Source organism: Arachis hypogaea, chromosome 7 (assembly GCF_003086295.3).
Source record: "Arachis hypogaea cultivar Tifrunner chromosome 7, arahy.Tifrunner.gnm2.J5K5, whole genome shotgun sequence".
Classification (NCBI taxonomy): domain Eukaryota; kingdom Viridiplantae; phylum Streptophyta; class Magnoliopsida; order Fabales; family Fabaceae; genus Arachis; species Arachis hypogaea.
The window spans coordinates 80,530-98,687 of NC_092042.1; the positions used below are offsets into that span (position 1 = coordinate 80,530).

Consider the following 18,158-nt stretch of genomic DNA (forward strand, 5'->3'; position numbering starts at 1 on the left):
TTTCTTGTTATTAAAACCTTGCCATCTACCTCTTCTGGGGTAATTTGCCGCATTTACTTCAGGAAATGGGGCGGCGCCAGCTGGGCGCGCTTCGTGATTCTTTAAGAGCACCTCATTGTTGCGTTCAGCAACAAGAAGGCAAGAAATTAACTCAAAATATTTTTTAAACATTTTTTTTCGATACTGCTGCTGTAGGAGCACATTCGAGGCATAGAAGGTTGAGAAAGTTTTCTCCAACATATCATGATCAGTTATCTTTTCCCCACATAATTTCATTCGTAAGGTGATTCGAAACATTGCAGAATTATATTCATTTATGGATTTAAAATCCTGCAGACGCAAGTGCGCGTCCACTCATATCGGGCTTGAGGAAGTATCACCGTTTTTTTATGATTATACCTTTCTTCAAGGTCTTTCCAAAGATCTGCAGGATCTTTTAATGTGAGATATTCATTTTTCAATCCTTCATTAAGATGACGACGAAGGAAAATCATGGCTTTAGCTTTATCCTTTTGGGATGCATTATTTTCAGCTTTAATAGTATCTCCAATATCTATTGAGTCAAGATGGATTTCAGCATCTAATATCCATGATAAATAATTATTTCCAGATATATCAAGAGCATTGAATTCAAGATGAGAGAGTTTCGACATAATGAAAATTTGTTACCTGAGTCTTCCTAAAATTTGATCAAAGTCTCGTGCTGATAACAATGTTGTGAAATAAATAAGGAAGATATAAATATAAGATAGAAAAATATAAATATAAAATTCTAGTATTAATATTCACCAATATAATTATCTTGATATAATAAAAATAATATATATATATATATTAGTATAAGTAGTATCGAATGTAAAAGAGAGAAGATTATAAAAGAAAGAGAGAGAATATTGTTATTGATTGCTATTGCTATGTATCTTGTCTCGTATCATACCCCCTATTTATACATGTATGGGATTCAAATTTTCAACCTTCATTAAATGTAAATTCTTTTTTGGTAACATGAATACTAAATCACCCATGATATTAATGAGCATCCATATCCTTTATGTTTATCACTGCATATTTAATTTTTTTTCTTTTATGTATAAGCCGGAAACATAAAACCCTGATAGACAATAGATTCTGTCATACTGTACGAAAGTATAAAATAAAACAGCAATGACAACCACACCAAATCCACTAACCTCCCCCACCATTATACAGCAAATGTGAGGGGCCAAAAATTAGACGCTTTTGTTGCTCTATAGTCTATATATGCAACATAAACCGAGGAAATCGTTTTACATGAATGAGGATGTTGGATTTCACATTTTGCAACGTTACATTCAATCACCCCAGTTCACACCAACTTAACTTCCCCATAAAGCTCCTCAACCCCCCAACCCCCTATATATATATATATTCCAAATTTCAACTGTGTACTGTTTTCCTTCACATGATGAACTAACTAGAGTAATATGGGAGAAACAGTCAAAGTTGGATGATCCACAACAAATTATTCCCCGGATAGAACATGAAACCAAGAAACTAAATGACAAGACCCTTGTGTAAATTCCTCTCCTGTGACTCTAATCATATGCATCTCTTCAACGAGAAGAGGAACACCAAACCGAACCGGTGTTTGTTTGTGTTCACTCATTTGTGGCATCAAAGCTTCCCATGGCATTTGCTCTCTTCTTTTCCCTCCAATTCTCACCCCATACTTTCGCTTCTGCAACAGCGCGTTCCCTGTCTAGGTCACGGTTCCTTGGAGTCTCCCTAGCTCTTGCAGTATTTACAGGGCTGTCTCTACGAGAATCTTGCCTTTCTAAATCATCCAGTCCCCATTTCCTCCCCGACCCACCACTGCCAGAGACACTCCTGCCTAACTCTGTCCCAACACTCAGTTCCCTATTGTCTCTCCTCCTGTAATCAGGTGAGTTTCTGTGGGTGGAAGGGGAGCCGAGACGCCCCCGGTCTGGGCTATCCACACCATCTATCATGCTCCTTCTGTCATCCCTGCTCCGGGGGGTCGATGGACCGAGTCTGTTGGACTGATTGGCTACATTTGGTTCATATGTCTGGGAGGCCAGATATGTGAGAGCAGTTACGACATCCCCAATAAGAGGCCTTGTGGCAGCTTGTTCCTGCAAGCACATTGCTGCAACTGCCAATGCTTGGTACAGTCCTCGCATTGGATATCGGCCTTGGAGTAGAGGATCAGCCATTTTGGGGAACTTTCTACGATCTTTGAAAAGAGGCCGGGCCTACAATTTTGATGCCCCAAAAGAAATGAATTTGTTTCATGTCAATTTTAGAAGCTCAAAAAAAATTAAGATGCAAACCAACATACTTACCCAAGCAACAAGATTATGCTCTCCATGTGCACGTGTATTGTCAATAGCCTTGCGCCCCGTAATAAGTTCAAGGAACACAACTCCAAAGCTGTAAACATCGGACTTCAGAGTGAGTTGACCAGTCATAGCATATTCTGGTGCACAATAACCATATGTTCCCATTACTCGTGTGGATACATGTGTCTTGTCACCAACAGGACCAAGTTTAGCTAGTCCAAAATCCGATAACTTGGGATGATAACCCTCATCTAGAAGGATGTTAGAAGATTTTAAGTCTCTATATATCACAGGGGGGTTTGCCTTGTCATGCAAATATTCCAATCCCTTTGCTGCACCAGCTGCTATTTTCATCCTAGTGTTCCAGTCCAGAGGCTCCTTGTCAGGAGGGAGATCTGGAAAGAGACTCGGAGTCAGAAATTTCTTGCTGAAACCTTGCAGGAGTTAAAATTTCTAATCAAAACATACAACTTTTAAAGTAGTGTTTACTGGTTAAGTGAAATAACATTGTATTGAACAATGCACTTTCAAAACGATTTGCTGAATTATGGCATCTTGCCAATTGTGTAGGTCATTATATTTTCAGCTGCAACATCAACCAGCCACATCAGATCAAGCAACATCATGAAAACTAAAATAGAGAAAGAAGAGACGGTTTTATTTCATTTTGAAAAACAATGCTTAGTTGCTGGACATAACTACTAGGCAGGTGCAACATCAATTTAGAATTCCTATCAAGGATTAAACTTTACACAAGACAGCTCATATCTACAGAAGTTATCAAAATTTGAAGATGAATATATTCACAAAGCTGAAGTTGTAACATACTAGCTATGTGCCATTAAAAACAATTTGAAATACATAATCAACATATTTATATCTAATAAAAACCATCAATGAGGCCAATGACAAACATTATTTGGTATGTTATGGTTTACATTAGTAACATTGATCCAAATCCAAGTATTGTCAAATCTAAACTTTTCAAAGAATGGATTTTATATTGAATTCTTCCCCTAACATTGCTTGGACTCAGCTTCCTACAGTCGTTTGATCACAAACTGCTCAAGATTTAGTAGCATAAACATAGCTGATCATACTTAGCCTTGTGGTGATACGGTAACAGTGTACTCTCGTGATCTACTCTGTACATGGATATATTATACTTACTGTGTGTATTGCTTATTGATTGTTACAGTATGATCACCTTGCAATAGACTTCTCGAGAAATTCAAACTTGTAAATAACAAAAACAATCAGCAGTTGATGGAAAGATGTAAACTAAACCATACCCGAGATCACATAATTGTAATTTAGCAGAATCAAATGCACTAATGTTTAATCCATTGAGTCAGATAAACAAGCCTTATACAGAATGAGATGGACACAGATCCACTACCAAAATGGGTAGTAAATACAGATGCATAAATAGATAAGTTACAAGTAGAACCTAGCAATCCTGTTTGAACGCATATGAATGTCCTTTACCAATTAAATGAGATTTTTGTGGTATCTTCAACTAATAACATTAAACAAAAGATAGTCAAAGGATAACTCAAAGGATAAGTCCAGTCAAAATGCCTTCAATAAACTCTTGACAATGGCAATGACAGGCACATCTAAATAATTAGGTGCTACTAAAGAATACCTCCTCCTATACTGATGGGATAATAAACCTATAACTTTGATACTATGTTACAATATAAAAAAAGGTGATGACCAAAGCATAGGAGTCTCTTTCCTAGTAAAATAGAATACATCATTGCTATGTAGTACTAATAACACTCACAGAGATACAAACAATGTTGAGGATCAATCCAATACGTTGTAATGTGAAAAGGAAAAATATATCCCATAACAAATTAAAAGTATTTGAATGATAATTTCACATAAACGACAAAAAGTTAGGCAGTTAAAGTAAATCAATTAGTGACTTAAAATAGTTTTCTCATGTAAGAAGGGAAAACATGATTGAAAGCAATTTAACATTAAGTAACAGTATATTTGGTTGACAGGTGGTGGGAACAAAGGAAGAGGGCAACCATGTCAATATGGCCACAAATAGTCAAATAATAATGAAACGAATTTTCATCCTTTCATGTTCATTATCTACCATTGAATGTTTATCATTTTAACTTGGAGATGTAAACATGACAAGATCATGTTCAAAAGAACATGAGAGGATCCAAATCTTATAAGAATGACGTTTTAAGATATAAGCCACCACTAACTTAAACTCTTATAAAGTGACTTTTTCTTATTGGTTATAAGAACAATACACACATGCCTAAATTCAACGAGAACTACTCCTTCAATGTCCCTTGTTCCATTTCCCTCAAAATTAGGGTGGCAAGAAAGGAAATTCTTTTAATAGTTTTTCAAAGGAAAAACGAAGGTAATTTTGTTCTATTCCTTCACTTTCTAGTCCATTCTTATTAATTTTGTTCTTCGATGGAAAAAAATCCAAACATAGTGTAAATAATAGTTCACACACAAAAAAAGAAAGGGGCGACAATAGCCGATTACAATTGAACAAATAGTAATTTAAAATATTTTTCATGTAAAACAGGAAAGCACATTCCAAATAAATTTAAAATTAATTAAATAATAGATTCACATAAAAATTTGAATTGAAAAGCATAAATCGATTAAAATCCTCAAAATAATTTATAAAAAGAGAAAAAAAAAGGCATTTTGGACCATTTTCTTTATTCAACTTTTCAATTTGAATCCATATCTTTTAATTTTCTTAGTTTAGTTCCTTCTTGATTCACATTGTTTCCAATTTATTCCATGAGGAATTACTGAGGGTTCATAATCATTAGTGGACACAATCACAATTAATAAAGTAGTGTATTTTCAATATATGACCGCCACTAACTTAACTCATATTTAAAATGATACTTTTTTAGTTTAATCTTAATGCAGTGTAAAATGTTTTACACAGTTGTTTAATCACATTTATTCTTTTGGATAACTATTCACGCAGTCAATATAAAAGGTAGTTATTTTTGCTGACATGGTGTTACGTAATTGGATGCACATGTACATTACATCAACAAAATTTTGTTTTTCGAGTTGTGAGCACAACACGTGATGCATTAAAAAGCATTTAAGAAATCGATTCCGCTAAGGAACCAATTAGAAGTGAACCTAACTCCAGCCAACTAGTTAAAAAACAGGTCCGTTACCAACCAAAAAAAAAATAAAAAAAAAAAAAACTCCCATTGTCCTAATTTTTCGAATGTCAAAATCAGAAATAAAAGAGGTTTGCTTAGTTGGCTTATATTGTAATTGGCCCCCTAGACTTTTTCTAGAAAAGAACTGTTCAGAGCATAACATACAAGTAACACTGAATCAAATATTTCCCATTCAAGAGAATCCTATACTGTCTTTCTTCACGTATCAGCTTTAAAACGTATGGATTGTGACTTTACTTTGTTATTTATAAATTATAAAAATTAAATTAGCATGAAATTTAATATTTTATAGCTTTATAAAATGAAAGCACAATAATAGCAGAATAAGTTTCGGTTAAAAAAGGAATGAAGTCTAACCATGTAAATGATCCTCCAAAGATCCCAATGGCATGAATTCATAAACAAGGAGCCGCTGATCACCATCAGCACAATAACCGATTAAGTTCACCAGATTAGGGTGATGTAAGAGACTAAGCATGAGAACCTCCACCAAAAACTCCCGATTCCCTTGAAGACCATTTCGATCAAGTTGCTTTACAGCAACTACCTGCAATGGAAATGATCTCATGAACAAAAATTAAGACGGAGAGATAGGCTCAAACTAAGTTAGTAGTAATGACAAAAAATTATGAATCTTTTTCATGTGAAAGGCATTATGCTGCTGATTATCAGTATACAGTACATCCGAAATATTCGTAGAAGCGGTGACAATGTACCTGTCCTGTGTTCTCAAGCCGACCCTTGTAAACGCGCCCAAAACCTCCTTCCCCAAGTAAACATTCTGGCCTAAAATTCTTTGTAGCAGCTGCAAGCTCTCGGAATGTAAATGTTTGAGCAGCAATATGAGCAGTTGGCCCATCCTTCGGAAGTGGTGTTTCCTTCTTAGGATCTGAGCTACAACGTGACTTTGATTTATCTACATAAATAACCGAAGATAAGCAGGAGCAGAAAAAAAGATAAATTATAAAACAGAAGTTTGCTGACAAATCACTATGCATACACAAAGACCCATAATACTTTCATCCCAACAGGATTGCCTCCTGTAGAAGATACATGTGGTTCGACCAAGAAGACGAAACATAATAGTTTAAGACAACATCGGGGCAATATGTTGGTTCATTGTAAATTAAATTACACCAACAGATGTGGCCCAGATTTTCATAATACTCAATGATAAAGTTTTCAGTTAAAATCATTTATCTCCTCAATTATATGTTTGAATGTGACCCAGGTAATCTTAGTCAAGGGCAAGGCATTCTAAATTTTTGTTTGTATAGCGGTAAAAAAAACACATCTTGGCTAAAATTAGATGCTAATAATACAGCTATTCAACCCTGCATCCCACAATATCAACAAAACAGAAAATCTTATCAGACAATGCATTGCGCTTATCATACGCTTAAGATAGTAGATCTCCAATTATGCCACTACCACCTTATAATACCAATGAAATTCAGCAAATTGTAGTTTAAAAACACATTCCCTACCCCTCCAATTAATTCACTAGCTTAGCATTGGAACGTACAGCATCAGATGAACCAGATCAAAGTAACAAACAACTTGGATGAACAAGAATTGCCATAAAAACCAACCAAAACAGTCATGAAAACACAAAATTGACCACAATTGAAGTAAACCCAGAAAATAAAATTAAATAAAGTTTCAAAACCTGAGCTAACCCTGCTGGGGTGATGAACCTGAGGAGCTGATGATTCCTTGAAAGATTCCTTTTTTGCCACTTCCTTCTTCAACCCACCACCACCACTTTCCTCCTTGTTGGATGATCCAAAACAAGGAAAACACCCACCCATATCAGAGAATCCAATTAGGCAAAAGCAAAAGAAAGTTCACACCTTTTCCACAAAACCCACTCAGGAAAAGCTCTCATAACAAAACCCCCAAAATCTTCAGAGCTTATGAACTCAGAAAAATCACCCACCCAGCACTGAACTTTCTGTCACAGCCACTGACCCTCTCTCTCTCTCTCTCTCTCTCTCTCTCTCTCTCTCTCTCAGTGAGTATGGATGTGTCAGAAGATTGTGTTCATCGGACATTAAAGGGGAAGAAGGATCGAGACCTACATGCCGGGAGGAGCAGATCAACCAATCTAAGAAATTAGGGGGAGAGGTGTTGAAACGAAGACAAGGTAAAGGAATTAAGGCTACTTTTGTTTATGAGAAAATGGACTAAAGATAAAACATTGAAAACAAATATAACGAATGAAATATAAAATTTAGTATTTTTGTATTTTGTTTGATGATAAAATAAAATAAATTATAAAAATTTATTTTATTTTTATTTTTATTTAAAAAATTTTAAAAAATATAATAATAATAATAATAATAATAATAATAAATTATATTTTTTATTAATAATTTTATATTTTTTATTAAAATAGATATAAAATATATTAATTTAATATTTTTAAATATAATATTTTTATTTATATTTTATCTGTTAAATATAATTTTGTGTTTTTGTATTTTTATTTTAATGTCTCGTTTTTATAAATAAACACAGTTTAAGAGACAACAAAAAATAAAAAAAAAAACTCACAAAAAAATATTTATTTTATTTTTCTAAAAAAATATGATATAAGGAAGAATGTAATACCATAATACAATAATTTAATAAATTTAGAATTTCAAGTTTGAAAGGAAGACTTTTACCGTAGTTGTATTATTATTATGATTATTATTATTGATGTGGTAATTAGGAAGACAATAGTGTGACATCTTATTGTAAAATCAAACCAAACCGTCAAATTAAATTGACTAGATCATGAATTAATACTTCATACTACTACTATGTCTTTAATTGGAAAATACATTTTCTAATTTAATTAGTACTTTAAATGCGGAGTTAATTCAAAGATTTGATTCCCTAGCTCCGTTGAACCATAACCAAAAATCAGATAGCACTACTGCACTAGTACTAATTATTTGGGATTTTTTTAAATTAAATAAATATAAAATTTATAAAAATATATAAAATATAGAGTAATTACTTAAATACACAATGTATCATATATCAGGTACTATGAGGATAACCAAATTACAGACGTATTTCGAGTATTGAGATTCTAAGCTATGATGCAACAAAAATCTGACGTATTTTAAATGCACCTGGAATATATTTTAGGTGAAAAAATGAGTACTAAGCATCTAAGGTGTGTTCAAAAGTTTTTAGAGTCTTAGTACCTGAAATATGTTTAAACGTAGAAATTGGATCACAGCACCTGAGATATAGTCAGAGGCCTGTATAAATTGATTGCAACCGAGATTTTTCCTGTATTTGAAGAGTTTTGAAAAATTTTCTAACTTTGTAACACTTTAAGTTCGAGTTCCTGATGTATAGATGCCCCCAACAATATATTCGTGACGAAGACATCAACCGACTGAATGTGACTTGGTACATAGTTGGAGCTTTAGATTTTGAGGTGAAGTTTTTTTTCCCTCTTTTATTTTTAGTAAATAATTAATTTATGTATTTAGTCTTTATTAATTTAGTTAATGTGTTAGGTATTTTGAATTTGTTAATTAGAAGTTCTATTAACTTAGGTAAGTATAGTAGGTTTTAATATTTTTAGAAATAATTTTAAGTTAACTTAAATAAATGTAATAGTTAAATGTAAATTAATATATTAGTTAAATTAAATAAATATATTATTCATATAAAATAATTGTTAGATCATATTTGTTTGCAAAAATTTATTGTTGGATTGATATTATCTAGAGGACTATTAGTTAGGTTAGAATAGTGCAACATGAATGATTTATTTTTTAAATCTTGCTTCATGTTTTTTTTTATTTAATACGGTGAATATTAGTAATAAATATTAATGTTGTATGAAATATAATATTTTATTAACGATATTTATCTATTAGGTTTACAATATTTAATAGTTATTAAACCTATATAATGGTTTAGACGACATTAATTTGCGAGAGTAAATGTTGCAACTATTGCAGAGGTGTTGGAAGCTGTTATTACGCCGTGTGACCTTAGATCTTCTCCTGCCGGATATCCTATTACCTTATATCAACGATACGGGATTCGAATATGTAGTAGAGTTGATGAATTTTATGTTTGACATTTTCTTGATCTCTGCATTTGTCGAGCAGTAGAGGCCTGAAACCCATAGCTTCCACCTTCCATGGAGTGAGGTCAACATTACGCTTCAAGATGTTGCTTACCATCTTGGTCTGCGCACTAAGGATGAGCTGATTAGGGGTTGTATCAGAGACTTCCAACAGTACTATTGACACCCCACGTGGGAGTGAATTGAGGATTTACTTGGCGACAGACCACCACCACATCCAGAAGATAGGAAGCAGGTTTTCGATTTGAGGATGACTTGACTGAGGAATAGGGTTTCATACATTCCACCTGAGGCAGATCCGGATACACTCTGTAAGTACTCCAAGTGCTACTTGATGATGCTTATTGGGAGTTTCTTTTCACGGACAAATTAGCTACGCTTGTTCCTTTGAGATGGCTACTATTGCTGGTGAATTTCGATTGTTGCAGGCAGTTGTCTTGGGAGTTTGCACTGCTGGCACACATGTACCACTCGCCCTGCACCGCTGCTGGACGTGATGTGACTGACATTGCGGGATGCATGCCGCTTCTTGTGTCTTAGATCTACTATAGATTTCCATCATTTTGTCCGCCAGGATATGACGTTATTAGGTTTTCACTTGCAACTAGGTATGTAGTTATTGTCAATATTTTAATTTAACATCTTATAAATAGTGAATAAAGTTAATTATTGTAAATAATTAATTTCTGCTGTTAATTACTTTTATTGTGCGTAGGTTGGCAGGACTAGGACAACAAAACAGGGATCGCCACGATAGTAGGATCTAAAGTTTACGTCGTCGTATCGATGGCTTTATCTTTGATCAGGTACAAGATATTTTGTTTTCTATTTTATTTCAGGCATTGGGGATTCATTCCTAATTATCGTACTTTATGTGATTTGCCTAGTTTCGATGGACACCATGTGAGGATCTCTAGTTACATAAGAATGCTCCTGATTGACTTAGTAGTGATGGAAAGATTTATACACGGAGGGCTGTTGTCCCCCTCGTCTGCTTTCACTTTGTAGAGTTTCATCATGTGGACAGAGTGAAGAGAAAACCTGAGAGGCAGCAGCACAGGACAGTAGATCCAATCAACGTTGATGAGTTTCTATTCAAGACGACAAGGGGAGATAATGTTTGGTGGCCCGTGACTTGTACGACTTGTTTAAGGGATGTTACCAGCTACACCACTTGGTGACCATCGATAGGATCCCTAATCCTCGTCAGACACAGGAGTATTGGACATGGTGGCAACAAACATGTAGAGTTCGATATCTATCTGGGAAGGACATCCTGGATGATTCGAGAGTAGTAGCACCGCATGCTAATATCCCCCTATTGTCTTGGGACAGAGAGATGACTTACAGCTTCCACTAGATGTCCCATATTGGAGACGACGAGCTAAGAGGCGTGCCCAAGATGATGTTCAGAGACCGGCTCGGAGGGAACGTGATTAATGCATGAGGTGGGCTGAGGGAGATGATCAGCGGGCTGAAGGAGATGATCAACAGTCAGACGAGGAGGCTAACTATGGACAGTAGGAGGATATACCTAAAGATCCTACACCAGTTACACATGGAGAGATTCCATCCCTGAGATTCTTTGCTGGGCATGAGGCGGACATGGCCAGGAGCGTCATGCCAGGTTCCTCCAACACTGCTCATCACCAGACCAAGTTCAACATCAGCACAGACATTATTATACAGCTCGATGACATGTTCTAGATCGTGGGTGCATCTGGGGATTCAATAGAGCATTTGGCAGATCGTTATCGTACTAGGAGAGACCACACCAACATACCTAGCTCATCGACAAGTCCAGGAGTTCAACAGCACACTGATCATGGTTTGGACTATACACAGGCTCATTTGATAGGCCAGCAGATGCCATCATTGCATTACCAGACTCCACCACCACCATTACATCAGTATGGATCAGTTCCATCATTGTATTACCAAACTCTACCACCACCACCACAGCAGACACCCCCACTATAAGGTGTATTTAGGGCAGTGCAAATAGCCTATGATCTATTAGATATGAGAAGAAGCCCCTAGTATAGAGTAACATGCTTACTCAAATTCAATAGGAAAACCGATCATGACAGTTGTCTCAAACTCGACAAATACAAAATTTATGGGCAGAATGTTGTTATTACCATCTTGAGCCACAACAATTAACAACACACTTTCGTACTTTTCATACAGGTGTGTCCCATCCACCAAATGCCTCAACACAATGAGGGAATGCCCAAAAAACCTTATCAAGCTCGCTCCAATCGCCGTCAATCATGTTGCCGTCATAATACAGAATAGCAACGCAATCGTGAATCGTACATGGGACTATGGGAGGCATTCTTGTAAAGCTTGTAAGAGACTGGGTATCTTGTTATACAACTCTTTTCAATCACCAAAAATTTGAGCAATCACTTTTTGCTTTTCCATCCATACCTTTCGATATGATGACTTGAAAGGATAACTCTGATGCACCTCACTTTGCAACATCGGGATAGAGATAGATGGATCAGTCTTTATTATAGGTATGATGACCTTGGAAATCAAACTACTATCCAACTGAGCATGGTCTTGAGACATGGTTAGTGCTAAACAGGTGTGTGGTCCACCAAACCTACGCACCTCCCTACAAAATTACTCGTGCATGTCAACATTCAGTACAAGACATAATAGCCTTTAATTTCATCAAAATTAACAAATAAAATATACCAGTAATTCAAATTCCAACGTACTGCCACACAAAAACTCCATGGATAACTGTTGGTGAATTGCTTGCAACGACAATGGTATTTAAGCCTATCCGACTCCAGAACTCTATACTTCGCGTTCTTTCGAATAATGTAGTTCTTCATCGCCATCAGAATGGCATCACAATTCCTGAACCTATGGCCAACTCGAAATTCCAACCCACCATCGGTATTATAATCATCCCCTTGGCTGGTATTGAAAAGATCATCCAGCTGCATTGCGTTCAAATTCAAAGTGTGATAATGAGTTGGAACTTCTGACAATTGAGGAATGGACAAAGGGGGAGGTAGGAGAAAACCGAGCACCACTACTGGAGGGAGTCTCTGGTACATACTCATAAGAAAAAAAAGTCTCATTCAACGACCTGGATTCGGCAAAATCGCCCTCACTGTCGTCTTCTTCGACACTATCACGAGGCTGGGCGAAGTGGATCGGTGTTACATCCAGCAGGACTACTTAAGGACTCGAAGAGGACGGCCTATCACCTACCCACGTCAAAAACTGAATCATACCATTCCATCACATGTTGTGGCATTAGCCTTGCATGAATGTCGAACATTATTCTCACATGCTGATCTCCTTCAAGCCAGAATAACCTATTGGTAAATCCATCATTCAGAAGTGCGTGCAAAAATCTATATGCAACTGCCTAACCTTCTTGAAACCTATTCCCCATGTTGCTCAATATGACCGTCTTTAGTACATGTAAGATATCAACATGGTTAGTGCACAACATCACAGTTGAATTAGACTCAAAAAATCACTCATTTATCACCGTTTTTTACTATTCTAATGAGATAAATTACAAATATAGTTGAGGGAGAGAGAGAGAGAGGGGAAAAAAATGAATTGTGAAGGTAAAATTGAGGATAGAAGAATATATATACACCTAAACCATAAAATACGTATCTCGGGTACTGTAGTCTTAATTCACTACTGACTATATCTCGAGTGTTGTGATTCAATTTCCGCGTTTGAACGTATCTCGAACACTAAAGACCTTAACCAGCTTTTGAATGTATCTCGGGTGCTCAACACCCTTTTCTCCACGTAGAACGTATCTCATATTTACTCAAGATATGTTAGACTTTTGCGTTATAATTTAAAATTTCAATATTCAAAAGATATTTATAATTGAGTTTCTCTCACAATATCTCACAATATCTAAGATCTGGTATGCGTATTTAAGTAAATACTATGTATTTCTATAATTTTATATTTATTTAATTTAAAATGAAATCCTAACTAGTAATTACTTGTATCTATGTCTGATTTTAGATTTTTCTGAAGTTGTGGCTGGGTTGCCCCTATTTTCTTACAAGTTTTTTAATTTAAGCCCCTAAAATTGTGAATAATTACAGATATCTAGAATGTAGTTTCATAATAATCATCGTCTTGGTCGGGGCAAGTGGAGCCCACCTCTGGTATTTGTGATGGACATTCTTAACAGAGTTCAAATTTTATGTGAAGTATATTATTTTATTACCCTGTAGAAACAATCAGTAAGATTTGCCTCTTTACAAGGTGAAATGGAAAGATTTCATTTCTTGAGGATATATATATATATATATATATATATATATATATATATATAATCTTATTTTTTTATTTTTTTTTCTTTTTACATATGCTATTTTTTAAAAAAAGAATAAATAGTCGAATTTGTTTTTAAAAAATTATTTTTTTAAATTTGTTATTAAAATTTTTTTAATTGAATTTTTCTTTTAAAAATTTTAAGTTAATCGCACTAGTCTTTTTATTATTTTCTTTGTTGATGGCACTAAAATTTATTAATATGAAAAGTTATGTGACACTATAACATACGCATAGAAGTTTTAATTGACTATTAGCATAATAAATTTATGAATTTAAATCAAATCAAAACCTAATTGAGAAAAAAAACTTGAGGTATTGGAATTTTTCAATTTAAAATTAATTTGATCTAATTTTATAAACTTATGATATTAGTCACCAATTAGGATAACTAAATGTGTGTTGTGGTATTATTTAACCTATCATATCAACAAATTTTAATATCGTTAATTATGAAAGTGACAGAATAACTAAAATAACTAATTTAAAATTTTTGAAAAATAAATTTAGTTAATAAAAATATTTAAAAATTAATTTATAAAATAAGTAATCTTTTAGAGATAAATTTAAGAGTAAAGTATCGTTTTTGTCCACAACGTTTGGGATAAATTCTATTTGTGTCCCTAATGTTTAAATCGTCCTATTTGTATCCCTAACATTTGTAAAAGTGATTCAATGTTATCCTGCCGTCAATTACACATCATGAGTGCTTTAGTTTGAGTTTTAAAAATCTCTTCTTGAAGTTAGAATACAAATGTCTGTGATAGAATCGATGATCTACTCCGAAAAATAGCTCATCAAATGTTGAAACTAATTCCTACAACATTTACATAATTCACTTTTCTAGGAACATAATTGAATCTAAACACAAATAGTGGATATAATATTAAAATCGAACACATCCAAGTGAGATCTAATTGAGAATGAATACATCCAAGTGAGAATAATTGAAAAATATAATCTGATTTGTTAGTATAATTGATAGTAGGATAACATTGAATCACTTTTATAAACGTTAAGGATACAAATAGGATGATTTAAATGTTAGGAACACAAATAGGACTTACCCCAAACGTTAAGGACAAAAACATACTTTACTCTAAATTTAATGATCATTTATCTTCTAATTTTTTTTTAATTATTTATCTAAAAAAAAGAGAAAAAGTTATTTTTGAACTGCGTTTTAAGGCATTAGCCAATTGTGAAAGGGTGGGTCAATTGGGGGGGGGGGGGTGGTTGATCCTCCTACTAGCTATGCACTTTAAACGAAGGAACGGTGAGAAGCTCAATACATTTAGTAATTTATAATTATTAATGAGTTATTATTAATATTTTTATTAGTATAAAATTATATCTAATGATATAAGATTACACATTCTTCTCTTAATAATTAAATGTTAATTAAATTTTAATAAAAATATTAATCTCTGAGATTTTTTTATTTAAAAATTTAAACCTTCACAAATTCACATAATATAAGTCACCACTTATTTTTACATTGGGTTTAATTTACACAAAATAAAAAAAAATAGCCACAAAAATCTTTACACAAAATATTATATAAGTAGATTTATAGTTTGAGAATATTATACTTAAAGATATTATATACAAGTATTAAAAAGTAATTTTATTAATTTTAGTATTATAAATTAATGATTTATTAGTTATTCTATTGATTCTTATAGTTTTATTAAATTTGTCATTAGATTCTTATATATTTTTTTTAATTAGATCTTTGCACTACTTTTAATATTGTAGTTAAGTCATTTCGGGTCAAAAATGTTAAATTTAATGCAATATTTCTTTTAAAAATATACTGTCAAAAATCTAGTTAAGTTTTTAATTATAGGTATCTTTAACTTATGAAAAAATATTCCTTTAACTCTATTATTTTTTACATTGATAAAAATTTAATATAAAATTAAAAATAATATAAAAATTCAATTAAAAAATATAAAAATTTAATTGTAAATTTAATAAAATTATAAAGACCAACAAAATAATTAAATCTAAATTATTAACAGTTAGTTTTAATAATTAAAAAATAAATTATGAATGTATTTATTTTGTTATACATAAGAATAGATTTTCAATCTCAAAATGTCTAAAATATCAGTACAAGAATGATGAATTTAAAAAGAAATATGATAATTAAGATATTAGTTTTATTCTCTTGACATAATAATATCAAACATTTACCCTTTATATGAGAATAAAAATTTTTAATTTATGGTAATTAACATTTTTTGGGTTATTTTAAAATATTATACTCTAAAACTTCAAACAAATATAAAAGTAATCTATTTAATATATTAAAATTGAATTTCTTTTCTTTAATTAATAAAAGTGAGGTATCAATTTTTTATGAGCTTTTTTCACTCCTAAATAAAAGTACTCTTTTTCAATATAATAACATTTATTATTATTTATCACTTTTTTATTTTATTTTATATTTATTAAAAACTCTTTTTTTATATTTTAGGTATTAATTATTGTTATTTAATTAACTTATTTTAGGTATGTAATTATTAAAATTTTATATATTAATCATACCCCGATTTTGATGTTAAGACTTTGAACATAATCTTAATTCAATTTGGACAATGTGGTGTTGAGTTTGAAGAAATAAAAACAATAATTTGATGATGACTAACATTATAATTTTGAGTTGAAAGTTTAAAATTATTTGTGCTGTGTGTGTTCATTGTGCAGAAAATTATTACTCAAAACAAGTCCAAAAATAAAACAGGCTTAAAATAAAAAACATTTATTTCATTTTTTGATGGCCCAAAAATATTGTTGCTGATCATAAATCAAAGCAACACTTTTTTCTTTGGTCCAAAAATTAGGCAACGAACTCCCTTCTGTCTTTAATCTACAACCCACGTGATTAATCCCTAAATTGAGAAAGAAAATGAACTTACTCAAAGCAAAAAAGAATATTAAGCTCGATGCTCAAGCAAGAAGAAAAAAGTGTTTATCAAAATCAAACAACAACAAAAAAAGAAGAAGAAAAGTCAGAAGTTAAGGTACCAAAGTAAAAATCAAACTAAAGGTTAAATCAAAATAATATTTTTATCTTTGTGCTTCCATTGTAGCTTGTTGAAGATGCCTTCCTTCTACATACACCGTTCGAATAAGATGAAAAAATGGAGCTTGTGAATCATTGCTACAAATCAAAGGTTAAGAACAAAACTTGAAGCCAAAGAATTGATGAATGACTCAAATCCTTGAAACCAAATGAAAAAAGAAGAAATAGAAGCAGGTAGGTAAGAATGCATGCTAACTCTAATCACTGTTGCTGTTCCATTTCTTCTCTGCGTTACTGTTATGATATATAGGAAAAGAAGAACAAGTCAAAGATGTCCAACCTAGTTCAAATTTTGTAAGCTTTACTCTTCGTTAAAAATGATAAACGACCAGAAATCGAAATAAGGAGTGAGCACATAGCTTGAGTCTTCATAGCTTACAAGCTATTCCTTTTTCTCCTTCATGATTTTACATTAAATTTTCTATTTTTCAGTTTTTCATCTTTCTTTATTTCTTTTCAATGAAAAAAGGCATTAAGCAAGGTATCAGTAAAAGTCATTTAAAAAAAAGGCAAATAAAGAGAGTAATCTGAAATTTCTATATCGGTCGTTATTAGCAACTAATTTTTTCGGTCGCTAAAATCAATTACTATTCTGGTACTTTTTTGTAGTGTCAAAAAAGGTTGTTGAGTTATTTTTTAGTAACTTTAAATTATTTACTGGTATTAGAAAAATTTGTGCTTTATAATTTACAATAATTTATCATTGTTCATTTTAAGTTAATTTCGATATATTCTTACTTCACAGTAAAACAACATACAAAATATTTGTTAGTGAATTTAAGTATTATGCTATTTAATTTGACATTAAGTATATATATTTAACTTATTAAACGAAGTAAATTAACAAAAACATTTAATAACTACATTCGAATTAATACACTTATTAATGCTATATTAAAAAAAGAACAATGGATATTATGTTACTTTTTTGTTAGTTAAATTATTACAATTCAAATTAATTTTAATAAACAACTTAAAACTATAAATTCAATCTTATCACGTACATGGCACGAGTTATTACACTTGTATATTTCTATAAATTGATAGGAAAGATTAAACTTCTTTAAAACAATAACACACTAAATAAT

At 32.4% G+C, this 18,158-nt stretch overlaps 1 protein-coding gene across 1 annotated transcript; it reads right to left on the reverse strand.

The window, feature by feature from the left end:
- Positions 1-1,165: 1,165 nt before the first annotated feature.
- Positions 1,166-7,756, reverse strand: LOC112766568 (serine/threonine-protein kinase PBL27). Its single transcript, XM_025812464.3, has 5 exons — positions 7,209-7,756; positions 6,256-6,455; positions 5,897-6,086; positions 2,343-2,734; positions 1,166-2,252 (listed from the first exon to the last, which is right to left on the reverse strand). The coding sequence occupies exons 1-5, from the start codon at positions 7,348-7,350 to the stop codon at positions 1,638-1,640; spliced, it is 1,539 nt and encodes a 512-aa protein (XP_025668249.1). The 5' UTR covers positions 7,351-7,756; the 3' UTR covers positions 1,166-1,637.
- Positions 7,757-18,158: the final 10,402 nt, after the last annotated feature.